Here is a 26683-nt window from a genome sequence, read left to right on the forward strand (position 1 = left end):
CATCTGTCACCAGACACAGCAGCCGGGCTAGTTCGAAAAGTCTGGTTCGACATACAACTGAACCTGGCAAGGAGAGGTCGTGAAGGAAATCGAGACTTAACAACGCATTCATTCGTCATAAAAAAAGATGAAGATGGCATTGAATACGTTTGCTTGTCTCATAACGCAGAAACAAAAAAACACAAAAATCCCACTGATCCTAACAAGGACTGCTTCAGAGGATTCATGTTTTCCAACCCCAGAAATCCACTTTGCCCTGTTAAAAGTTTTAAAAAGTACATCACAAAGTGCCCACCTGACGCCACATCCTTCTACCTTCACCCACTGAGAGTCCCACAGGAAGAGCTTGACGGGAGAGAGTGCTGGTACTCCCATGAACCGATGGGTGTGAACTATCTCGGGAACATGCTGCCACGCATTAGCGAGTTAGTCGGCTTACCCAAAAGGTACACAAACCATCCCCTAAGAAGCACCGCAGTTCAAATGCTGTCAGAGGCAGGGCTGGAGAGCAGGCAGATCATGTCTGTCACAGGACACAAGTGCGAAACAAGCCTAAGAAGCTACTGGGCACCTTCAGCAAAGGAACGAAAGAAATGGAGCTTGATCCTGTCGGATAACGTTTCAGATGACACCAAAAACAAAGCCACAGATCACAGAAGCAACAAACATCACTGATCAGCACCCTGCGTTTGATCTGCCGTTTTCTATGTCCAACTTCACAATTAATGGAAACGTGCAGTTTAACCTTAACAAATAAAACAGAAATAAATAAACAAACTGAAAAGAATAAATAAACAATTGAATAGAAAACAGAACAATTAAATACCACATGAATTTATTTGTAGCCTAAATAAACATTGATTGCCTACATGTTCTGCTTTTTTCACCTCATGCAAAGAAATACTAAATTAATAAATAAACATAGATTGAATACATGTTCCGTTTTTTTTTTACATCATGCTTATAACTATAAAAAAAACCAACAAAGTCATTTATACATTTTGACAAGCCTGCTTCTTCAGAGGGTTTTGTCATTACTGCAAACACATGTGCATGCGCGCTCTCTCTCAAGCCTTTAAAATGACGTCTTGGAATTACCGGCAGCTTCGGATGAGAAAATATAGTCCCCACTCACAGTAGCATTATAAGCGCGGCAAACATAACAAATCTCTTGAAATAAAACACCTGAAAAATTACTTGTAATGTGGTAACCGTGGTATAAGCGGAATAATTGACTCCGGTCCGTTCAATTATCGAAAGTTAATGCACACCCGAGGTGTAACCACCTCGGGGTGTGCATTAACTTTCGATAATTGAATGGCCCGTCGTCAATTATTCCTTACTTATATGTATTCCGTGCAAAAGAGACAAGGAAATCGTTTTTTCTGGTAACTCTGGCAAGGACTGATTTTTATAATATCTGATTTTAGGATATTATACCGTTGCCCCCGCAACAAAGCTTTTTTTTTACACATTTTTTTGGTTTTCAAAGATTTTGCCATAGCAGGCCATCATGGCAAAATGTTACCAGCAGAAACACTGTGTGATTGTTCTCTCTGCTCTCTCTCTGATGCTGGTGTTAGGTCCTGGGATCCTGATCTGCAATAACTCATTCCACCGAACCTGGCGGGATCCTCAATGTTCACATACTGCTCCCTTGCCTCAACAACTACAGGAAGACAGCACCGTGGGAACATCTTGACACCTTGCTTATCTATTAAGGTCACTTTTATGCCGATGGACTTTGGAATTTTGTCTGACTGTGGACTGTGGGAGGAAGTCAGGGCAACCCTGGTAATTCTATTCAAGCACATTCATTTTATTACTCTCAAACATCCTGCTGAGCTGTAAGTATCATACTGAGGACTGATGTATTTTTATTTTATTATATAAAGAAGCATGATTTAATATTTTCATCAATAAAATATTAAATAAAATGTTTACCTTGTATGTAGTTTTTGGTGAGCTAAGTAAGACATTGAGGTTTTACTAAGAACATTATTAATTATATTATTATATTATAACGGACTGTTAATTGTACAGTAAAACACTGTCACATTTCATGGCAAAACCTTAGTTTTTGTGTGCCAGGAATTTATACAGAATAAAGTAGTATTTTATATTAGATACTGTTAATTGTACAGTATAACACTAATATTTCATGGTAAAACCTTTATTTTATGGTTATTCATATGGTACTTTTATGTCATATATTGCAAAATTGTTTCTTTTGATGGAAAAAAGTTTGTTTTACACGGAAAAATGTGGAATAAAGTGCCAACATTAATCGTAAAATCAACAGTACTAATATCTTAATACCGTAATAGTAGAAAAAGTTCCACTGTATTTATTACAGTGAAATTCTGGCAACCACAGCTGCCAGTTTTTTACCGTTGAAACAACAATTTTTTTACCTTAAGTATACGGTGAAACACAGATATATTTAATGGAAAACCTTTATTTATATGACATTTTAAGGGAATTTATACAGAGTAAAGTAGTATTTTATATTAAATACTGTTAATTGTACAGTAAAACACTGTAATATTTTTAGGCAAAACCTTTATTTTATATAGTATTTTTATGTCAATTATAAAGCAAAACTATGTTTCTTTTGATTGAAAAAATATGTATTTATACAGTGAAATATGGAATAAAATACCAACATTACCTGTAAAATCAACAGTACAAATATCCTTTTACCGTAATAGCAGAAAAAGTTCTACCGTATTTATTACGGTAAAATTCTGGCAACCACAGCTGCCGGTTTTTTACCGTAAAAATAACAGTTTTATTTTTACAGTAAAACACTGTAATATTCAATGGCAAAATATTTAATTTATGCGGCACTCATACGGTATTTTCTTGTCAATTATATGGCAAAACAGCGTTTCTTTTGATGGAAAAACCTTTTATTTATATGGTAAAATATGGAATAAAATGGCAATCTTAAACGTGAAATCAACAGTGCTAATATCCTTTTACCGTAATATTAGAAAATGTTACACCGTATTTATTACGGTAAAGTTCTGGCAACCACAGCTGCCAGTTTTTTACCGTAAAAACTGCGGATTTTTTTTTACAGTGTACTCAAACAAATCAAACACACCTGAACAAACTCATCAACATCCTCAAGATCAAGAGAAACTCTGACAGCAAGCAACCATTGAATCTATGTTCAGATGTGCTGATATGTCAATATTAATGGCATTTCATCAATATCACTTTTGCACCTGCAATTAATGTTGAAAAAAAGTTGACATTTCATCAAATCACCATTACTGTGATCAGTGTTTGCTTTAGTTGAGCTCTTGAGTCGTCTTCATTTAGTTCTCGCTCCTCTTGAAGTGCTTACAGTAGTGATTCTGTGAGAACACGTGTGCATTTATAAAGAAAGAGATGTTTTACAGCAGAGTTCACAACTTTCATTGTGAATCTAAAGATGAGAATAAAATTAAGATTAATGAAGATGAGAACTCATACAGTATAATCTTGAATCTGATCTTCATGACTGATTGAAATGTTCTGATTTCCTAGTGAGAAGTTACTGTGACCAAATAAACACACGTGACACGCTTAGACATCAACACTCTTCATACACATCTGAACAATGGTGACAATCCCCATTAATTCAGATAAACAGATCAACTGCAATGCATGCTGGGAGTCATGAATGAGTTTTGCACTAAAATGTTACCCAGCATGCATTGGAGCATAAAGTTTTATTTTGTTGATTGTCACCATTGCTGAGCTTCATACACCGATTCCTCGTGTCTAATTGAGTCTGAAACAAAACAAATGTAAGGAATATTTCCAATGAATAAAAGTCTGACACCTCACCACTGCTTTAATCACACAGAAGTATCACAGAAACTTAAAACACTAATAAAACATCACTCTCATGAGCTACAGTATATATATATAACCTCACAACATCCACCTTCAGCTGATTCTAATGGATCTTGTTTCTCATTACCTCAACAAACATATTTCAGCTCTGTTACAGCAGACAATGAAAACTTGACATTAAAACACGAGAGTCAAGAACTCAACTAAAGCAAACACTGATCACAATAATGGTGGCTGACAACAACACATTGAGGATTCAACAGTTTTTAACATTGATTCAATAGTTTTCATCGCTCTCTTGCTATCAGGGAAGCTACAGACATGTGTGTTTGATTTGTTTGATTAGGGATGAAGAGAAACTCTGGAGGACACCGGCCTGGAGGACTGAGTTTGGGCATCGCTGAGTAAAATACTCAAGTACTATACACCTCTGGCAATAATTAGATGATATGATCTGGTGTAGTCCCATCAGAAGTATTCTACGGAAGGCAAATACAGGCAACCAAAAGCAAAGCACATGACATCAAAATATCACAAGACTCTCATCAGAATCTCTCAGGTGGAGTGTCATTCTGCAATACACAGCAAATCTCTCTAGTCTAGTTCTCTTACGGTGCGTTTCCACTGCGGAGCACAGCGAGTGTTTTCAGTTCATTTGTATGAGAGCTGCGCTTGACGCTCACATGTTGCATTATGGGACCAACAGTGGGGCGGAGAAGGCATTGGGAGCGTCAAAAAGTTAGGCTCTTCTTAACTTGCAAATGCAAATATCAAGCGACAAACGCCAGGCGACAGCCAATCGCTGTAAACAGTAGGCAAACCAAGATTATGACGCATGTTTCCGTCTGCTTGCAAATGGTGGATTCATTTCGGAGGCGTGTTAGCTTAAAATTAATGACACGCCTTAAAGCAAACGCGTTTCAGCGGCACGCTCTGCTATGTTTGGAAGAATTTCTTAAACCATTAAATGCTATGAAATATTTAAGCGATCATTGAGAAACACCCACATCAAGAATTACCATATTAAGCAATAGTGACAGTAAACCAATGAAAGCTTTGTGCTGTAATGCATGCTGGGTAACATCATAGTACAAAACTCAATTCATGACTCCCAGCATGCATTAAAAAAAAGATACAACTTTTGTCACCATTGTTGAGATTCATGAACTAATTCTTGATGTCTGAAAGATTAACACATTAACGCATTTTAATCAGCAAGTAAAATGTTGAAATGTATTTGGAGAGGTGGGAGCAAATCAAGTCAGTGGTTTACCTCAGGGGTTCTCAATCCTGATCCTCAGGAACCCCCTGACAGAATGTTTTAGATGTGTCTCTATGTAAAACACCTGATTCAACTCATCTGCTAGTTACCTTAGATATCAAGAGAGCAGATGAAAACCACTGAATCAATGTTCATAATGGTTGATGTGTCAATGCTAATGGAGTTAAATCAATATCACTGTTGCACCTGAAATTAATGTTGAAAAGATGTTGAGATTTCAACAAACCACCATTATTGTGATCAGTGTTTGCTTTAGTTATAACTTGACTCTTGAAATTTAAGGTTAAGTTTTCAATGTGTGCTAAATACATCTATTAAAACAATGAAAACTATGATCTGTAAGAATCAACTGATAGTAGTTGAAACAATCTCTCCGAATTTGTGTTGTTTTCTAAACTTCTTGTGATGTTAGTACAGTGTAATAATTGTATGGCTAGCCTCCTACTATGACTTAAAAGAAATTACTCCAAAAACGTTTGCTCACAGGATCAATTAGACATGAAGAATCAGCGTATGAAACTCAACAATGGTGACAATCAACAAAAGAAAGCTTCATGCTGCAATGCATGCTGGGTAACATCATAGTACAAAACTCATTCATATTTCCCAGCATGCATTGCAGCTTAAAAAAGAGATACAACTTTTGTCACCATTGTTGAGATTCATGAACTAATTCTTGATGTCTGAAAGATTAACACATTAAAGCATTTTAATCAGTAAAAATGGATTTCTTCAAAGCTGTTAGACTGATGCTAGTTGTAGTATGCAAATAATTTAAGAATGCAAAATCTTAAAATGCGTTTCCTATTCTCGTTCTCCTAAATTCTTGAAGTATTAGCTAAAAGACAATATAATTTGCTTTTGTTAGGCTGTTAGAAATGTGTTTAAAAAAACACTATTACACCTATTCAAAAATAAGAAATCAAGGTTAAGAGCCCAACTAAAGGAAACACTAAACACTATTAGTGTGACTTATTGTTCATGTTTTCTTTAGTGATTGTGTTTGTTATCAGCAGGTGTTCATCATTAATGATCAATCATCACTTCATTAATCACATTAATTATCTCATTAATTTTACCTCTGCTTAAGTGTTACTTTAACTCTCTAAAAGTGTGGACTCAAATATTCTCCCAGCAGAGTTATCTGAGAGTAGCTACATTTACACTTACATTTATGCATTTGGCTGACACTTTTATCCAAAGCGTCTTACGTTGCATTATACTATACATAAGTATGTGCAATCCCCTGGGATCGAACCCATGACCTTGCATTGTTAACGCAATGCTCTTACCACTGAGCTACAGGAAAGCTGTAACTAATAATACCGAATAACAGCCCTTAGATCTGATACTACAAAATAGATAAAGAGAATACGATTGAGGATAGGATGGCTGACAGACAGACAGACAGATACAGATACACAGACAAGGTTTACTTTGTGGAGGCAACAGCAAGCTCTGCCTTCTTTCTGTTATAAAACAAAACAAAAACGGGGTCAGTGGCACATGATATTTTTATATTCAATAAAAAGATGATATTAGCTGATTACTTTTAAATCAACCCATTTCCCCCACAGTCTAAATTGATCTGATATGATGAAGACAAATGTTATCTTCAAGTAACTAATCGTCTTATCGGTGAGCATGGACAATACTTCAAACACATATTTAAATTACAAAAACACATGTACTTTAAAAGCACACTGTCACAGCAAACCTAAAAAACAAACATGCAACATGTAAGAGTCAAGAGCCCAATTTAAAGAAAAACACTGATCACCATGATGGTGACATACAAACGAATTACTTTCAACAAAACAAATATTGGCCTGGTTCCACAGACAAGGCTAAACTTAAACCAGGACTATGCTTAGTTAAATTAGGATATTTATTAGATATAAACATTGCTGGTGTGAATCTTGAGACAAAACAATGGTAATGACATATTTTTAGAAATGGCATGTCAATATATTTTCAGTTAAGACAGTTCAAAACTTCCTTTTAGTCTGGGACTAGTCTTAAGCCTTGTCTGTGAAACCAGGCAATTAAGTGTTAACCCGCCCATGGGCCCTGTTAAAATACAAAATAGTAGGCTACTTTGTATTTCAAATACGTATTTTAAATACATGTATTTGAAATACTGACCATCTCTGACACCTTAATTGAAAACATGTTTAACAGCATGTAAGATATTGTAAGACTTCTACACTCAGCATCAAAACACTTAGTTTAAATAGCCAAGTCACATTTGTTGTCCATTTTATGATTTTGTAAATATAACAAAGTTTAGATGTCAACATTTCATCAGTTGTACAATATATTATCTATGCAGACACTGATTTAAAGTCTTTACAATCCATTTCATGTTATTTGTTCTCCAATTAGAAAAAAGTTATAACAGGTTTTAACTGACCTTGTTGAGCTCCCTCCATTTCTCTGTGCTGTAAAAAAGTGAAAAGATTTTTTAGAGTACTGACCCGTCCATATTACAAATATTCTACTATGTCAAAAGGTGTGAATAAAACCATGTCACATGTTTTTTTTTACTTTTGTAATGGTCTATTACTTCAATTAGTTTCCAGCAAGCACTGCACCTGTTCCACCATAGTGTAGCACTGTCTGTGTACTGTAGTTCACTTTCGGTTGCATCACCTCAGCTGAAAAGCTTATTCTTGTCTGGTAATCCGAAGATTTCAGGGCTGATTTGAATAGAAAACTGGAAGAGCAAGTCCACTAAGCTTTCATTTATGATTAGACTCGATTTTCAGGAGGCTTTAAACAAAGGCATATGGTGAACCACACTCAAAAAAATTTTTTTGATGCTGTTCAGTTTCACTTTACATGAACAGATTACTTTCATTTAACATGATTTAACATGATATAGATTTCTAGCTCAAACTTGCACTAAAAAAACTCTTTGGTTGATCATAATTTAATCATGTGGTTCCACGTTTGAGTCATGTTTTCTTAACGTGAAATTAACATGTAAAGAGAACATGGGAGAAAAAATCTTTGACTTTTGATCTTTGATCCTTGACCCTATCGTAAATTCAATTTTTTAAAGGTTTAGATGGAGTAGTGTGCTGTGCTGTAAATGACAAGTATCAAACAGTATACTGTTAACGATTTCCCTGTATTTTTACAGTAAGTTACTGGCTGCACGGTTGCCAGCAAGTTACTGTATTTCAATTTACAGTACCTGTACTGTAATAGATTATACAGTACACAAAATATTACTGTATAGCTACAAAACGGTACTTTACTGTATTTTTGTATTTTGGTCTATTTGTACTGCATTTTTTATTATACTGTAATTTACTGTAATTTTTTGTATTTTGGTCTATTTGTACTGCATTTTTATTATACTGTAATTTACTGTAATACCTATATTGACACATTACTACTAATTATTATTTATTGCAATAATTACAAATAATATTATATATTATGAGTAGTTAAGTATATAAATCTATAGTTATTAATATTGTAAAACTACTATACTTCAGAATTAAATTATGAATCAAAAGGCAATCCAAGCAATGTTTGTATCAAAAATATTTTTATTAAATCATTTCATTGAAATGTAGTCGATGCAGCTTGCAGCTTCGCATGACTTGCAGTCATAGCTGGACATCCTTAACCAGGGATGACTTGCCTGGGAACATAACAGATGACCCAATCCAGCTAAACAAGCAATGGTCAGACTGTAACACAAAAAGACACATATAACAAAATATGTAAGCCATAGAAATAAGTACAAATTGTGCAGGAAATGGTAAAAGAAAATTCAGTAACACTTTACTATAAGGTTTTATTTAACATTTGTTAATGCTTTAGCTACTATGAACTAACAAAGAACAATATTTTTTAGCTTTAATAATATGTTAGTTAATACATATTCATTGTGCATAAACTAATGTGAACAGAGGCAAATTTGTTTAAATATGTATTAGCAAATGCTGAAATGTATTAATATGAATACTGTTAACAAATGGAACCTTATTGTAAGTGTTACTGAAAATATATGTACATATATCATAACAGGTTTTTTTTACATTTAAAAGGAGCAGGCATTTATCCATTAACAAATACAGTCATTTTACCTTGCTTACCTTTGTAAACACACTTCAAACAATTCGACTGAAAATAACCTTACCAAAACCCTCATTTGGTTAAAATAACCCTATATCCATTAATTAAGATGTGAAAAGCAGGTTTAAGCAGCAGATATACCCCTAACACTATAGGTGTCATTTCTGAGGGAGATTGCAACTTTTATTTGTAAACTTTTCTGTCTCAGTCCACATTTAAAACAATACCATGACAAACTATTGTGCAAAATACTAAAACTAAATGATATAAGTTTGCGAACTACCAGAAATCTAACGTCCTCCTTCAGCTGCAGCCAGGGGTTGTGCTCTGTGTGACTTGACGATGGGTGGGGCACTTTCGCAGTTTACAGTAATCCTGTATTATTTCCATGCATATTACAGCAAGGCTACAGCAAGGTTACAGCAAGATCTGTAGAAAGAAAATTACTGTAAAATTTTCCCGCTCAATCAAAATTACCCAAAATGCATTACGAAAAAGAGTCTGCTAAATCTAAACAGCAACATCTAACAGTGTATTAAAGGTAAGGAGCTTATTTGGTGTTGATCATGTTAATGTTATGGTTCTTAATGTAAGTATAGTGACAAAACAAATGGCACTCAAACCTAATCAATGGTGACAATCATCAAACTAATTCAGATAAAAATAACAACTGCAATGCATGCTGGGAGTCATGAATGAGTAATCATGAACGTAGGCACACGTATTGTAACCTTATCAAATAACCTAATAAAATATGAAAATATATATTCCCAAATATTTAATATAGGCTATAGGGAATTGCACGCAACAAACATGTTTTTTATTTTGTTTTTAATGACCCGCCCCGCAGCTAAAGTAACAATTTCTTTACCCGCCCCAACCCGACCCACGGATTATGAGATGACCCGCGCATCACCCCAGTAGGCTGTCAGCGCAGGGCCCCTGAGAATTTGCTCACTGGCAGAACGTTGGCCCCTTGGCGCTGGCCCTACACAGGAAGCCCTCAGTCGGCCCACACTAACCAGACAGCAAGCTACTGTAACATGTACAGTATAAACAATGTAATCAATGTAAAAAAATGATTTGTCAATGTTAATGGCATGGAATCAATATAACTTTTTCACCTGAAATTAACATTGAAAAATGTTAAGGCTGATGGCAAGAGAGCAGATGAAAAACATTGAATATAATGTCAAAAAATTATTAAGTCACCCACAAAATGATAACAATTGCTTATAGTTGATCCTAATGGATCTACATTTTACTGTTCAAGTGTACAGCATTTTAGCACAGTTACAGTAAATAAAAAAAACTTTAAAACATAAAAACACAAGAGTCAAGAGCCCTACTAAATCAAACACTGATCACAATAGTGGTGGTTTGTTTAAATATCAACATTTTTTCAACATTAATTTCAGGTGAAAAAGTGATATTGATTTAATGCCATTTAGACAAGGCAAGGTAAGGCAAGGCAAGTTTATTTATATAGCACAATTCATACACAAGGGCAATTCAAAGTGCTTTACATAAAATGATTGACAGAGAGAAATAAGACGTATCTTTAAAATGCAAATGATTTAAGATCACAAATACTTTAGATTTTAAGAGACAATAAAACAGCAATAAAATTGATTAAAAATGTGAGTGTATATATAAAAAGGATAAGAACAAAATAAAAAGAAATTAGAAATAGAAGTGCAGTTGATGTAAACAGCACAGGTCAGGTTGTAAATGCACAGCTAAACAGGTGTGTTTTTAATCTGGATTTAAAAGTAGCTACTGTTGGTGAACATCTGATGTCGTCTGGAAGCAGATTCCAGCTACGGGTGGCGTAATGGCTAAACACTGACTCGCCTTGTTTGAAGTGAACCCTTGTTATCTCTAACTGAGTTGATCCTAATGATCTGAGAAGTCTGTTTGGTTTATATTCAATAAGCATATCTGAAATGTATTTAGGTCCTAGACCATTGAGTGATTTATAGACAATTAATAATATTTTGAAGTTAATTTTAAAAGTAAATGGTAACCAGTGTAAGGACCTGAGGAATGGAGTGATATGCTCAGATTTTTGTTTCCGGTCAGAATCCTGGCAGCAGCGTTCTGTATGAGCTGCAGCTGTCTGATGGTCTTTTTGGGAAGACCTGTAAGGAGTCCATTGCAGTAATCCACCCTGCTGGTGATGAAAGGATCAACTAGATTCTCTAAATCTTGGTTTGAGACAAAACATCTGATTCTGGCTATGTTTCTGAGATGGTAGTACGCTGATTTGCTTATTGCTTTGACTTGACTGCTGAAACTAAGGTCAGACTCTAAAATGACACCAAGATTTTTAACCTTTCTTTGTGTCTTTAGACCTCTTAAGTCTGCTGTTTTGCTATAAGTGAACTACAGACAGCTGTGTTTGATTTGTTTGATTAGGGTTGGAGCTAAACTTTGTAGGACAATGGCCCTCCAGGACCGAAGTTGCCCATCCCTGATCTACATTGTCAACACACAAAAATCAAAGCAGAAACTTACACAACTCATAATTAACAATAACCTTTATTTATGCAATTAAGCAATATAACAACATTATGCTGTAGCAAGTGTAAAATATTTTCATTTGCTCATTAAATCATTAAAGGTACGATTGTTTCAAATGCTTAAAATGTACTTTCTGTTGACTTCTGAAGATGGTAATGGATTTCATTGTTGAATTCATTGAGTTCTTGCCATAACAATATGAGCTACAGTCGTCAGAGAGAAATTAACATTAAGAAACCAAGAGTCAAACTGCCCAACTAAAACAAACACTGATCACATAATGGTGATATCAAACCAGTTATTTTCAGTAAAACATGAACAGAACAAAACTCTGTTTATTCTCATTAATATAAATAAGTAAAGATGTTAATGGTGTTTGTGGCTGAAGTCAGTTGTAGTTGTTGTGTTTTATTTCTTTCTGTTCTTGTTGTTTCTGTGTCCATCAGTGATTCTGCTTGTTATCACTTCATTATCTCATTAACATTCAGTGTCACATTTAGCAGTCTGTAGTATGCACACTAACCAGTGTTGATTTCATCTGGGCTAACCCATGTGGGGCCTACATGGAACCCGCGGACAAAACCAGCTGAGACCCAGAAGACAGCCCACATCAAACCCATCTGGACCCCATGTGTCTTTGCTGGCTGGGTTGTCATTGCCCCATTTCATTACTTTCTGTCATTTGTAATGAAAACAATTTAATGGTTGCTTGCTATCAGGGAAATAAACATGCTTTTAAATTTCTCGTTTTATACAATACTATGTTACGCAGAAAAAGGCAAATTACTTTACTTGGTGAATTTCTATTTTTGGATGTCAGCTAAAATTCTGGATGTCAGCTCTGATCTCTCTGCTTTACAACAGCACATGCATTGATACAGGGAGAAATCTAACACAGGGGTCAAGGGTCAAGAGCCCAACTAAAGCAAACACTGATCTCTCTGCTTTACAACAGCACATGCATTGATACAGAGAGAAATCTAACACAGGGGTCAAGGGTCAAGAGCCCAACTAAAGCAAACACTGATCTCTCTGCTTTACAACAGCACATGCATTGATACAGAGAGAAATCTAACACAGGGGTCAAGGGTCAAGAGCCCAACTAAAGCAAACACTGATCTCTCTGCTTTACAACAGCACATGCATTGATACAGAGAGAAATCTAACACAGGGGTCAAGGGTCAAGAGCCCAACTAAAGCAAACACTGATCTCTCTGCTTTACAACAGCACATGCATTGATACAGAGAGAAATCTAACACAGGGGTCAAGGGTCAAGAGCCCAACTAAAGCAAACACTGATCTCTCTGCTTTACAACAGCACATGCATTGATACAGAGAGAAATCTAACACAGGGGTCAAGGGTCAAGAGCCCAACTAAAGCAAACACTGATCTCTCTGCTTTACAACAGCACATGCATTGATACAGAGAGAAATCTAACACAGGGGTCAAGGGTCAAGAGCCCAACTAAAGCAAACACTGATCTCTCTGCTTTACAACAGCACATGCATTGATACAGAGAGAAATCTAACACAGGGGTCAAGGGTCAAGAGCCCAACTAAAGCAAACACTGATCTCTCTGCTTTACAACAGCACATGCATTGATACAGAGAGAAATCTAACACAGGGGTCAAGGGTCAAGAGCCCAACTAAAGCAAACACTGATCTCTCTGCTTTACAACAGCACATGCATTGATACAGAGAGAAATCTAACACAGGGGTCAAGGGTCAAGAGCCCAACTAAAGCAAACACTGATCTCTCTGCTTTACAACAGCACATGCATTGATACAGAGAGAAATCTAACACAGGGGTCAAGGGTCAAGAGCCCAACTAAAGCAAACACTGATCTCTCTGCTTTACAACAGCACATGCATTGATACAGAGAGAAATCTAACACAGGGGTCAAGGGTCAAGAGCCCAACTAAAGCAAACACTGATCTCTCTGCTTTACAACAGCACATGCATTGATACAGAGAGAAATCTAACACAGGGGTCAAGGGTCAAGAGCCCAACTAAAGCAAACACTGATCTCTCTGCTTTACAACAGCACATGCATTGATACAGAGAGAAATCTAACACAGGGGTCAAGGGTCAAGAGCCCAACTAAAGCAAACACTGATCTCTCTGCTTTACAACAGCACATGCATTGATACAGAGAGAAATCTAACACAGGGGTCAAGGGTCAAGAGCCCAACTAAAGCAAACACTGATCTCTCTGCTTTACAACAGCACATGCATTGATACAGAGAGAAATCTAACACAGGGGTCAAGGGTCAAGAGCTCAACTAAAGCAAACACTGATCTCTCTGCTTTACAACAGCACATGCATTGATACAGAGAGAAATCTAACACAGGGGTCAAGGGTCAAGAGCTTCAATAGTTTTCATCGCTCTCTTGCTATCAGGGAAGCTACAGACATGTGTGTTTGATTTGTTTGATTAGGGTTGAAGAGAAACTCTGGAGGACACCGGCCTCGAGGACTGAGTTTGGGCACCCCTGAGTAAAATACTCAAGTACTATACACCTCCGGTTCTCCATTTTTGACCCAATATGGGTTGATAATAACAAAGCATTTTTAAAAGTGTAATAGTGATATTAGAAGTGATATTAGGTGATATTAATAAAATTATAGCGTAGATGAGCTCTTAATGTTTAATTTTGAGTTTGAATGCATTTATTTATCTTTCCTTGTTGTTTTCTTTCCACATGTATTACAAAATTATATTACAAAGAGCCATTTAGGAACACCATTTTACAGTGATCAGAAGTATAGGACTATTTTTTTTAAAAACAGATGTCCACCTATTTTTAAAAACTAAAAAGATTCAAAATGTCAGTTTTTTATGTTTTAAAAACGTTCCTTGCTAACACAAGTCATGGTGATCAGTGTTTCCTTGATGTAACGGCAACATCTGTTAGTTGTCTGCAATATTGCGTAAATTTAACTTTAAACTGTTTTATAACACACACAAAAGTCATCATCATTTTCTGATTCCACTAGACCTTGGTTATCTTTGCCACAACAAATGTGTCTTAACAAACATGGACCTCCAAAAAAAACCTAACAAGCGCTCAACTAAAACAAACACTGATCACAATAATGGTGGTTTGAAACATTTTTTCAACGTTAATTGTTGGTGTACAAATGATATTGATTCAATGCCATTAACAATGACAAATCAACTATTTTTAACATTGATTCAATGGTTGCTTGCTGTCAGGGAGGGAAACATGAAGATATTTTTCCAGCTCGAACTGTTACGACAGAGAAACTCCCTCTATTGTGATGAGTAAATATATTTATTAAACTGTGTTGTGTTATTGGAATGCATTCTTCAGTGACAAATTTATGGGGGCGGTTTCCCGGACATGGATTAGTTTAAACCAGGACTAGGCCTTAGTTAAATTAGGATATTTAAATTGTTTTAAAAAAACATACCTTACAAAAAACATTACTGGTGTGCATCTCGAGACAAAACAACCGTGCTGATATATTTTAAGATATGTCAGTGAAAGTTGTTTTCGATCAAGACACCTCTAACATTTCAGTTAGTCTGGAACCAGTCTTAAACCCTGTCCGGGAAACCGCCCCATGTTGTATACACTAAGCATAGATTTCTACAAACACACTCACAAAGAAAGCAAAAGCAAAATATTATTAAAAGATAGACAAATATAGTCAAATATAACCCCAGCAGGATTTAAGCAGGATGACAAAGCAATGGGTTTGCCTGTGTGTTTTTCTTTCACTTTTATTGAAGTACTGTAGGAGAGGCTGGCTTTTGTATGTGGACAATTACAGGATTATTCCGTTTCTAGGCTGCTGTACAAACAACTGCAAACAAAAAGCTGTTAGAAACATCAGGTAAGTGCTCATATTTCTAAATAAGTACTCGTTTTATTTTATAGGTTGTAGAGTCTTATTACGGTTTTGTTGTTTTATGGGTTTATATGTTGGTCTTGCTTTTTCTTTTTTTATTTTGTTGAGCATTTTGGTCAACCTTGGTTGTTTTTCCAATGTGCTTTAATAAGTAAACTAACTATTGTATTAATAATTCAGAGTATTTTAAAATAACCCAGAGGGCACTTTGATGTTAAAAAGACGTAAAATTGACATCAAACTTTTACATCAAATAAGTTGGTCAATGCACCTATAGTATTTTTTTAATTCTACCTAGTTATTGTGATCAGTGTTTTCTTTAGTTGGGCTCTTGTATTTCGTTTTAACATTTTTCAGCAATTCATATTCCTTATAATACATTTTTGGCTATGTAATCACTTTGAAAAAATCTATATAAGTTTAAGAGTGTTGTGTTAGTGATTTGAGAATTCTGTGTGATACTAGAGTGTGATTTTAAACTATGTTATGACTGTCAACAAACTGAATCAGTTCGACATGAAGAATCAGTGTATGAAACTCAACAATGGTGACAATCAACAAAAGAAAGCGTCATGCTGCAATGCATGCTGGGTAACATCATAGTACACAGCTCATTCATGATTCCCAGCATGCATTGCAGTTGATCTGTTTATCTGAATTAATCTGTTGATTGTTACCATTGTTGAGATTCATACACCGATTCTTCATGTCCAACTAATTAAGAGAGGTAAAAAGAATTTATTCTGTTAATTGTCCATAAAAGTGCTTTATACTCATTAAGCTGCATCATAACTGCACATTCACATATTAATAACATATCACATTCAAAAGTAACTTACAGAATCTCTTTGTAATGAAATAATCATTTTTCATGAAAAACAAGTGATTGTAATTGCTTAGAGGCAAATATCTTTGAATGCTTGAAAGGCTCAAGAGCTCAACTAAAGCAAACACTGAGCACAATTATGGTGTCAATGTTGTTGTTGTTTTTTTCTTCCAGCTGATGTCATCCAAGGCTTTTATCTTTTATCCAAAGCAACATACATTGCATTATACTATACATTTGTTTCTAAGTATGTGCAATCCCTGGGATTGAACAATAAACATCTGCAGAGACACATCTAAAACATTCTGTCAGTGGTGTAGTGATGGGAAGTTCAGATCATTTAACTGACTCGGACCTTTGAGTCTCGTTCAGCAAAATGAACGAATCTTTTTTCGAGTCATATAGTTCATTTCGTTCATTTTAGCAAAATATAATTAAAATGTTACATGTTACTTTCCTAACACATCACTACTTATGCAAACATTGATCACATTACAAACAATACAAAACTATACTGCTATAAGAAACAGAAAAGATTAATTCATTGTTTACCTGGGTCTTTAGTCTATGATTAGCTCACCACACCTCTTATCTGACAAGTCCTCGGGTTTGACTCGTTCGTTCACGACGTGACAGCTTCGTAAGCTAAACCAATGCAGTCTGAGCCGGAAAGAGAATTGATTAGTTCATCTCCCGAGTCTTCGGGTTCGAGTCGTTCGTTAATCACGTGACAGCCCCCGACGCTTTACCAATGCAGTCTGAGCCGGAAAGAGAATTGATTGGTTCACTTCCCGAGTCTTCAGGTATGAGTCATTCTTTCTTTTGTCACAGGACCCATAAAATGTTGCGCAATGCGCATGCGCGACTGGACAAATCACTCCCCGAGACGACTCGTTCTTCCCGAGTCACATTAAAGATTCGTTCAAAATGAACAAATCGTTCAAGAACGACCCATCACTACAGTGGTGCCCCGTAGGACTGGATTGGGAAACACTGCTCCATGAAACATTCTTATAACAAACTTTTGTTAGCTGTTATGTATCTGAAATACTGCCCATCACTAAAGTGAAACTTGGAAATGAATATGGAAACTAAACTCTGTAGAAAGAGCCAAAGTAGTTTGACTGTGCCAGAACTCATTTGCATGTAACTCTACCTCTGGGTCTAATGCATAACCAAATACTATTCAAATACAGTAGGTTTAACAAAAGCTTTTGGTTTTAAATAGTGGGTGTGTGCTTGAGAGGTTGGTACAGTAAATGGGAGAGGCTCTTGGGGTTTTTAGTATGAGCGCAACAAAATAAATACTGCTGTACAGACAATTTGGAACATTAAAGGGAACATAGGGTAAGTGGTAATATTTGGACATTATAACACACAAAAGCTTTTCTATACATTTAAATATTCTATAATACTAGAATATAAGTGATTTATTAAAAGTAGATTTGTCACACATGACCCATGAATGGTAAGATGGTGTGAACAGAGACTCCACCATACAGTTAAATAATATTACAGATTCATTCATTCATAATCTTTTGTTGTTGATAATTTGAGAAGATTTAAATGTAGTTGTTTGTTTTAAATGACAAGGTTTGATCGGCAATACAGTTAAGCTTTTTTAGGTATTGATCCTGTCAATGTTGTGGTTCACAAACATAAATAATGTGATAAAACAGAGGGAGAAATTTTTATGTGGACACATGGAGATCAACGTTCATCACACAAATCGCATCAATGTTGACAATCAAACTAATACATATCAACTGCAATGCATGCAAAAAACAAAACTGTGGGAGTCATGAATGAGTTTTGTAGCATGCATTGCATGAAGTTCTCATTTGTTAATTGTCACCATTGTTGAGTTTAATACACTGATTCTTGATGTCTAATTGATCCAGTTTGTTGGGTATATGATAGTCCTAACGTGGTTTTAAAATCTCAGTCATCACACTGCAAATTCTCAACATTAACGCACAACTCTCAAAATTATCACAACTAATAAATATCTTAAGATCTGTTTAGGATTTATCCAAAACAAGCAAATTTTATCGCTGCTTTCTTCCAATATTCATGTCAGAATTGCATTATGTGTGAGCTTATGCATTAATTTATGAAATGCTGTTTTACAAAACTCTTTATGGTTTCAGTCGCATGCCTAGCAAAACCAGAGGAACTAAAAACAAGTTTGACTTGTTTACTTTTTCTATTCAGGAAAAGAGTGAGAAGGATCTCAAGACACTCTTGGTCACAAAAAATGGCATCATATCCAGGTAAAGTAATCTAAATTGTATTCTTCAAAAATCTGGTGAAAAAAAATATTTTGTTTAAAGGCTTATTTATTTACTGTTACATGGCATTTGAGTATTGCATTACATTTTTTACTAATTTCCTCAGATGTTCACAATAACATTTTTGTGTACATATTATAATGTGTCTGTGCAGATAATAATCTGAGGATTGTTCTGCTGGGTAAAACTGGATCAGGAAAGAGTTCAACAGGAAATACTATACTGGACAGAGAGGAGTTTACAGTATCCAGCAGCTCTTTGTCTGTCACTGAACAGTGTGAAAAACAAGATGCAGAAGTTGAGGGTAAAGTCATCTCAGTCATTGATACTCCAGGACTGTTTGATACATCAATGAATCCAGAGGAGCTGAAGTCTGAGATTGAGAAGTGTATATTCATGTCTGCTCCTGGTCCCCATGTGTTTCTGCTGGTCATCAGACGTGATGTGAAATTCACAGATGAGGAACAGAACACAGTGAAATGGGTTCAGAAGAACTTTGGAGAAAAGGTCATGCAGTACACGATGGTTCTGTTCACCCGAAACGATCAGACAGATCAGCCAATAGAGGAATATATAAATGAAAATGAACATCTCAAACAGCTGGTTAGGGAATGCAAGGCTGGATATCACAGTTTTAATAACAAAGACAAAAATGATCGAACACAGGTTACTGAACTGTTAGAGAAGATAAACAGACTGGTGGAGAGGAACGAAGGAAAACATTACACCAATGACATGTACGAGGACGCTCAGAGAATGCTTGAGTTAGAAGAGAAAATTGTGAAAAATCTGTATGAAACATACATAAAACCGTGGGAAGAGAATATGAAAGAAATGGAAGAGAATATGAAACAGAAGGAAGAGAATATGAAAGAAAGGGAAGAGAATATGAAACAAAAGCAAGTTGGAAAATGTTCACTGGCAGGTTTGTTCGATGGGTTAAAATTAGTGGGCTCACAATTTCAAGCATTTTGCCAAAGCACAAAACTATTGATGGTACTGAAAACAGTGGGTCCAGTAATTGTGATTTGGATAGTATTTAAAAAGGATGTGAGAAAAGTGATTACAAGTCATTCATACCTACATTCTCTGGTTTTGGGTACCAGACCTTCTGTAACAGTAAATCAATCAGACTTATATTCTCTTGTTTTAAGTGCCAGTGGACTTGCTTGTATTTCAAATACACTTCTGAAATCTATGTCTTTCTTTCAAAATTAACTTCCACTAGTCCATGGAAATAGACTATGGAGAAAGTTATGTTCCGTGTCTAAAGTATCTTCACAGACAGCAAGCAGCTATTTAAACAATATAAAAAATGTTTGATTTGTTTCAATGTATTTGATTTGTTTTCATTGTATTCAAATGTATCTTTTTTACATTGATTTACTGGTTGCTGGGTTGTTAGTGTTGGGTTGTAGGATTTTTCAAATGCTACCAGGAAGAAAAATAAGGGTTGTCAGGGGATTTTGTGTAATTTATGTCAGTAATCATTGAGTTTACCAGCATACTTCTAGTGATGTAGCTGAAGGCCCTTCTTACATCCATAGCATCTAATTGTTCTGAAAATATAGCTCACTAACTTTTCTGTTAGAATTCAGACATCTGAATAATACTTTCTAAATGCAATTGCAGAAAAAAGACAACACACATGTAATTTAGAGTCATTGAAATGACAGAATCTATATATGAAACATATAGCAGTGAAATGATTGATGTAGACATTTCACTTTAGGAAATCAAATTTAGACACATTAAGATTTTTTTGTATTTTTATTGTAAATATGTTTTATTCTGTATTTGTATTGTATATTACATTAAATATAATCAATACAATTCAATATATACAAAATAAAGCATTACTTTGCAAATTGTTTTGGTAAATTATTTTTTTCAGTGTGCAAAATTTGCATCTTTAAAAAATATTTGTTCATGCACAATTCTTATTCCTTTTGGGAACAGTAGTTGTGCCGGCAAACTTTGGTAAATCCACTTAAACTTTAAAGTAAAGTCAAATAGGGTAAATTACTTTCCACAAAATGTGTGGTTGCAAATGGGCGGAATATTTCTGGTAAATTTGAATGGAATAAACTTGAAATATTTTAAGTTATTAATTAAGAGCTGATTGATCAATAATGACGAACACTTGCTGTTAACAAAAACATTCACTGAAGAAAAAATAACCAGAGGTGTATAACTAATTTAAGTAGTCAACAAATAGAAAAGTACAAAGGTAGAGAAAACATGTGACTTGGAATTATTCAAACGTTTTGAGAAAGCAAGGATAAGGCAGTCCTCTTAAAACACTTTTACAGCACCGAAAAATAGAGGGAGCTCAACAAGGTCAGTTAATAGGATGAGACATACAGTTAAAAGCTGATAAAAAAACCTACAAATAAAAACTTTAGCATGTGTCTTTGGTGTCTCTAAATGAAAGTGCAGCAAGTTTAGAACCATCAGAAGTGCATCATCTACCTTTTAAACAGGAATGAATCACATGAATCAAGTGATTTCCAGCAAGATAAAAGCACGTGCAACCGGATAACTGCCCAAGTAAAGTTCTTCTGGCTCACTTGTGGGCCACAACATGTTAGTTTCTGGCTCAGTAGCGGCTGGGTCCCCAGCCCAGATCTGACCCACACACTGATACACTGAAAAATAATCATTCTCTCAACTTGACTCGGAGTCATCTGAACAGTTCCCTTTCGAGAGAACTCAACACTGCGTCATAGAATGACTCTATGGGGGAACGCCAGCAGCGTGACTCGCGTGAAATTGTGTATGGAACTAACTCGCGATTTATAGTCGCAAGGAGATGACGTCACGAGTGACGCGAATACCGGAATCTATAAATAAACCGCGGTACACAGCGCAACTCAGCTTCTGCCATTTCAGCAAAGCGCTCTGTGTATGTGAATGTGTCTTGTCTCTTGTCTAAAGTTATCAAAGAGTTGTGTTAGATAATTTTAGTAAAATGAGTAAGAGAAAGATAAATTATAAGCCGTGTGCTACACCCTGTCCTAGATACATTACTGGTGGGGATACACACGAGCTATGTGTAGAATGTTTGGGAGCTGAGCATGCTAAGGCAGCTCTCGAGGGAGCTGATCACTGTCTGTGGCTACCCCTCAGAACGCTCAACTCCTGTGCAGCTTTGTTTAACGAGTCAGGCAAAATCCGCAAGCCTCATGGTTCGGGACCCGCTTCTGCCGAGGCGGCGCGGCGTCTCAGATCATGGGGCTCGCAGATGGAGCTTTGTGGGGGTGCTGAGACGGCTTCTGCCTCTTCTCAGTCCCCCAGTCACAGTGCTTTTGGAAGGGATTCGGGAGCCCGCATGGCGGCTTCTCCCTCCCCGTCCAAGAGCGCTATGCACTGCTCTAGTTTTGAGGACCAAGAGAGTGCTAGTGCTATTACAGAGGTATTAGAGGAGTTTCATGAAATTCCTCTTTCCCCTGGGTATGAGGAGATTGTGGAGGTTGTTGCCCGGCCAAACTGCCAAACTGAATGTTGACTGGTCCATAGAGCAAACAGAGGTTAAGCCCGCTAGCAAATTGGATGAAAGGTTCTTAATAAAGCGGGTACAGCCTCAGCGTAGGGGGTTACCGGTTTTTCCCGATTTACATAATGAGTTGTCTAAATCGTGGAAAAAGCCATACTCCTCACCTATAGCCACCACGTCTGCTAGCTTCTCCGCAGTCTTAGTAGCTAGAGACAAAGGCTATGGGATGATGCCCAAGGTGGCAGATACACTGGCAACTTATCTTTCACCAGAAGCGGCATCATCCTTGAAACCCCCAACATTGCCTAGTCTAGTCTGGTGGGCAAGGCTTACATGGCTGCAGGTCAGGCTGGCTCATGTCTACACACCATGGGTCTTTTACAAGCATACCAGGCTGACTTGCTGGGGGAGATTAAAGAGGGTGAGGTTCTAGATCCTGGGCTACTGTCTGAGCTCAAGACAGTGGCAGATCTCACTCTCCGGGCTACCAAGGAGACAGCCCAAAGTACTGGGCGCTACATGGCGGCACAGGTAGCCACGGAGAGACACTTATGGCTGAACTTATCAGGCATTAAAGATAAGGACAAGTCGGTGGTTCTTGATGCACCGCTTTTGTCTCAATGCCTCTTTGGTGACACGGTCAACACTCTTGTTGACCGGTACCAAGAGACAAAGCGCCAAGCGGCCGCTTTTAATAAATTCATTCCTCGCCGCTCTTACCTCCAGGGGCCTGTAGCCCAAGGGCAGCCCCAGCCATCCACAAGCACATATAGACAGCAGCAGAAACAGAGTGTTGATACTCGTGCCACCCCTCAGAGAGCTTGGGGGTCAAGTCAGCAACCTCGATATCCTGCTAAACAGGCTAGACCCAATTTGAGAACTACCATTGTCTCAAATCGGAAGTCTGCTGCCAAAAAACCCTGTCAGTGCGACAGGGAATCAGAGGGTGTCCCCTCTTGGAGGTCAGATGAGTCCTGTCCTCTCAAGAAGCCCTCTGGAAGACGATACGTTAACCCCGCCGTCTATGACGCTTCGGGACACGTCGACTTTCACAGCACAGAGTCTACCCGAAGACGCTGTAGACCTAGTGTTCATAAGAAAGACGGGGAAGGGGCCACCATCACCTGCCATTCAATCGCTTCAGGGCACCGAACTTCACCCTCCCGGAGCCAGCGTCGAGACGCTGACTCCCTTAGTGCACTTCCAGGAGTGGAGGAAGCTTCCCAATCTCAAAGAAGTGTTGTCTCTTTTAGCGAAAGGGGTTATAGAGTATGTTTCCCCCCACGAGAGTCAAACAGGTTTTTACAGCCGGTACTTCATAGTTCCAAAAAAGGATGGAGGGCTGAGGCCCATTTTGGATCTGAGACATCTCAACAGATCTCTGAGGAGATACAAGTTCAAGATGCTCACTATCCCTATTATTGTGGCCGGAATCACATCAGAGGACTGGTTCACCACGATAGATCTGAAAGATGCATACTTCCACATATGTATCCTTCCTCAACATCGGAGGTTTCTCAGGTTCGCTTTCGGGGGCAAAGCTTACCAATATCGAGTTCTTCCATTCGGCCTAGCTCTCTCCCCACGCACCTTCACAAAATGCATGGATTCAGCCATTGCTCCATTGAGACTTCAAGGGATCCGCATATTAAATGACATAGATGACTGGTTAATATTAGCTCAGTCTCACGAGATGGCGGTTCAACATCGAGATCTCGTCCTCGACCATATGAAGTGTCTGGGGTTACGGCTCAATGCCAAAAAGAGCAACTTAACTCCCCAACAGAGGACTACATTCCTTGGGGTAGTGTGCGATTCGGTCATGATGCAGGCACAGTTGTCCCCTGCACATGTCAAATCGATCCTGTCAGCGGTGTCCAGGATCAGACTAGGCCATGCCTACACTGTCAAGTATTTCCAAAGAATATTGGGTCTAATGCTGGCAGCGTCCAACGTAGTTCCTTTTGGCCTCCTGCATATGAGACCCTTACAGTGGTGGCTAAAGAGCAAAGAGTTTTCCCCGAGAGGCAACCCGTTCCGTATGATCAGAGTTACGCGCAGATGCCTTCGTTCCCTGGTTATATGGAAGAAACCTTGGTTTCTGAATCAAGGTCTGAAATTGGGGGCGCAATGTCACAGGAAGATAGTGACGACGGATGTGTCCCTTACAGGCTGGGGGGCAATAGTGGAAGGTCACTCAGCCAGTGGGCTATGGAGAGAGCAGCATCACCACTGGCACATAAATTGCCTGGAGATGTTAGCTGTACTACGAGCACTGAAGTACTTCCTCCCAGTCCTCATAGGCCATCATGTTCTAGTCAGAACAGACGATGCGTCAGTGTTCTCTTACATAAATCATCAAGGGGGCCTGAGGTCACGCCCTCTCTGCAAACTGGCGCACCAGGTTCTCCTCTGGGCCCAGGAGAAGTTTACATCGCTCAGGGCGATGTACATCCCTGGAGTTCAGAATGTGGGAGCAGACATGCTGTCAAGGCAGGGGCTGAGGCCCGGCAAATGGAGACTCCACCCAGAAGTGGTGGAGCAGATCTGGGAAAGGTTCGGCCGAGCCGAGATCGATCTGTTTGCGTCCCAAGAGATGTCTCATTGCCCTCTGTGGTTTTCACTGACTCATCCAGCCCCATTGGGACTGGATGCCATGGTACAGACGTGGCTGAGGCAGCGATCTGCCTTTCCCCCAGTCGCTCTGCTCCCAGGAGTTCTAGAGAGAGTCCGACAGGAAGGGGTCAGCCTCTTATTAATAGCCCCCTTTTGGCCGGCCAGAGTTGGGTTCACAGATCTTCTGACCCTCCTAGCGGGTCAGCCATTGGAGATTCCTCTGAGGAGGGACCTCCTGACTCAAGCCGGGGGCACAATATATCACCCCGCCCAGAGTTGTGGGAACTTTGGGCTTGGCCACTGAGGGGAGTGAATTGTTAAACCAAGGTCTCTCAACTGAGGTTGTTGAGACCATCCTCAATTCTAGGGCTCCCTCCACAGGAAACTTCATGCCTTGAAGTGGAGACTGTTCACCTTATGGTGTAATGAAAGGAATTTGGACCCAGTTAAATGCCCGTTGGCTTCAGTACTAGAGTTTCTTCAAGACCGTTTTTCTACAGGTCTTGCTCCTTCTACTATCAAGGTATATGTGGCAGCTATCTCTGCCTTTCACTCCCCTCTGCCTAGGGGTCAGTGAAGAGATACCCCTTGGTCGTTCGTTTCCTGCGTGGCACCATAAGAATGAGACCTCCTTCTCAGACTAGAGTTCCAGCATGGGATCTAGCCATAGTCCTAGAAGGGATTTCCCAGGCACCTTTTGAGCCTATGGAGTCCAGCTCGGACAAAAATTTGTCCCTCAAGCTGGCCTTCTTACTAGCCATTACCTCTCTGAGGAGGATAGGTGACCTTCAAGCTCTTTCAGCATCCCCCCATGTTTGGAGTTCGCCCCAGGGAATATCAAGGCTATTCTGCACCCTAAACCAGGGTATGTTCCGAAGGTACCTCGCAATGTTGCCAAGACCCTAGTTCTCCAGGCCTTTTGCTTCATTTTTTTACAGAAGCGGAGTTGCGCTGTTTACCGCGGTCTATTTATACCTTCCGGTATTCGCGTCACTCGTGACGTCATTGGTGACGTCATCTCCTCGCGACTATAAATCGCGAGTTAACCCCCATAGAGTCATTCCATGACGCAGTGTCTCGTTCCCTATCTCAGGGAACTATGGTTACAGTCGTAACCTGAGACGATTCATCTTGTTGATATCAAGATCTCACCAGAGGAGAATTAAACACAAACACTATTAACATCTTCACTTATTACAGACACACTTTCACTTTATCTCATATGTGTAAAAGATCTTAGTGAGAATGAACAGGGTTTTGATCTAGTTTATATTTGATTGAAAACATGTTGGTTTGATGTCACCATTATGGTGATCAGTGTTTATCACAGTAGGGCTCTTGACTTTCATTAAATAACTCAAGTAAGTAGTGAGGGGAATCTTCGTGAGGGCAGTCGGTCTTTTTCACTTCGTTTACCAAAATGATTCATTCACAGATTCATTCAGTGACCATTTCTATAATACACCAGTAGGTGGTGAAAAAGAGTTGTGTTATGTCAATGAATGTAATGGACGTATAAATGGATTACAGGCTTCATTAAAATGTGTGTCTCTGATCTACTCATTAAATAAATAAAATCAGTCTAAATAAGTGGTTCAGATGACCAACGCGCAAGGTTTTTCTGCATAATTAAAAAGTTAATTGTTTGGTCATTTACACATTCATAAATCTGGGATTATGTTAAATGTGAAGTTTTGTATTTTAAATAAACAAGCGTGCAAAGTAGCCTACCTGTAACTGTGCTTTAATTGCATCCGCTTTCTGCTGATTGCTAAACGAGACTCACATGGTAAATGACCGACCTACAGCGTACACTCTCATTCATTTC

General features: G+C 38.0%; 2 protein-coding genes and 1 long non-coding RNA gene across 5 annotated transcripts in view; 1 reads left to right on the forward strand and 2 right to left on the reverse strand.

Moving 5' to 3' along the window:
- The window catches only part of LOC130553200 (GTPase IMAP family member 8-like), a 21258-nt gene extending 13525 nt beyond the window's left edge, over nt 1-7733 (reverse strand). Inside the window, exons 1-3 of one of the 2 annotated variants that reach the window (XM_057332025.1) lie at nt 7679-7708; nt 7545-7572; nt 6568-6600 (exon numbers count right to left, since the gene is read on the reverse strand). The gene's annotated coding sequence lies outside the window, so the exon portion shown is untranslated. Of the gene's footprint in view, nt 1-6567; nt 6601-7544 lie in introns of both variants that reach the window. The other variant, XM_057332024.1, reaches the window with a different exon arrangement.
- A 989-nt stretch (nt 7734-8722) lies between these two features.
- Nucleotides 8723-17239, reverse strand: LOC130553264 (uncharacterized). The gene is made up of 3 exons (XR_008962831.1): nt 17005-17239; nt 9507-9652; nt 8723-8835 (listed from the first exon to the last, which is right to left on the reverse strand). It is a non-coding gene; the product is annotated as an uncharacterized LOC130553264 (long non-coding RNA).
- LOC130553210 (GTPase IMAP family member 7-like) lies at nt 15530-20500 on the forward strand. 2 transcript variants are annotated; one of them, XM_057332045.1, is made up of 3 exons: nt 15530-15611; nt 18667-18725; nt 18898-20500. In XM_057332045.1, the coding sequence occupies exons 2-3, from the start codon at nt 18710-18712 to the stop codon at nt 19959-19961; spliced, it is 1080 nt and encodes a 359-aa protein (XP_057188028.1). In that variant the 5' UTR covers nt 15530-15611; nt 18667-18709; the 3' UTR covers nt 19962-20500. The 2 variants fall into 2 exon arrangements, with proteins under 2 accessions (XP_057188028.1, XP_057188027.1); XM_057332044.1 differs by lacking the exon at nt 15530-15611 and adding an exon at nt 17726-17799.
- Nucleotides 20501-26683: the final 6183 nt, after the last annotated feature.

Source organism: Triplophysa rosa, linkage group LG4 (assembly GCF_024868665.1).
Source record: "Triplophysa rosa linkage group LG4, Trosa_1v2, whole genome shotgun sequence".
In the NCBI taxonomy this organism is placed as follows: domain Eukaryota; kingdom Metazoa; phylum Chordata; class Actinopteri; order Cypriniformes; family Nemacheilidae; genus Triplophysa; species Triplophysa rosa.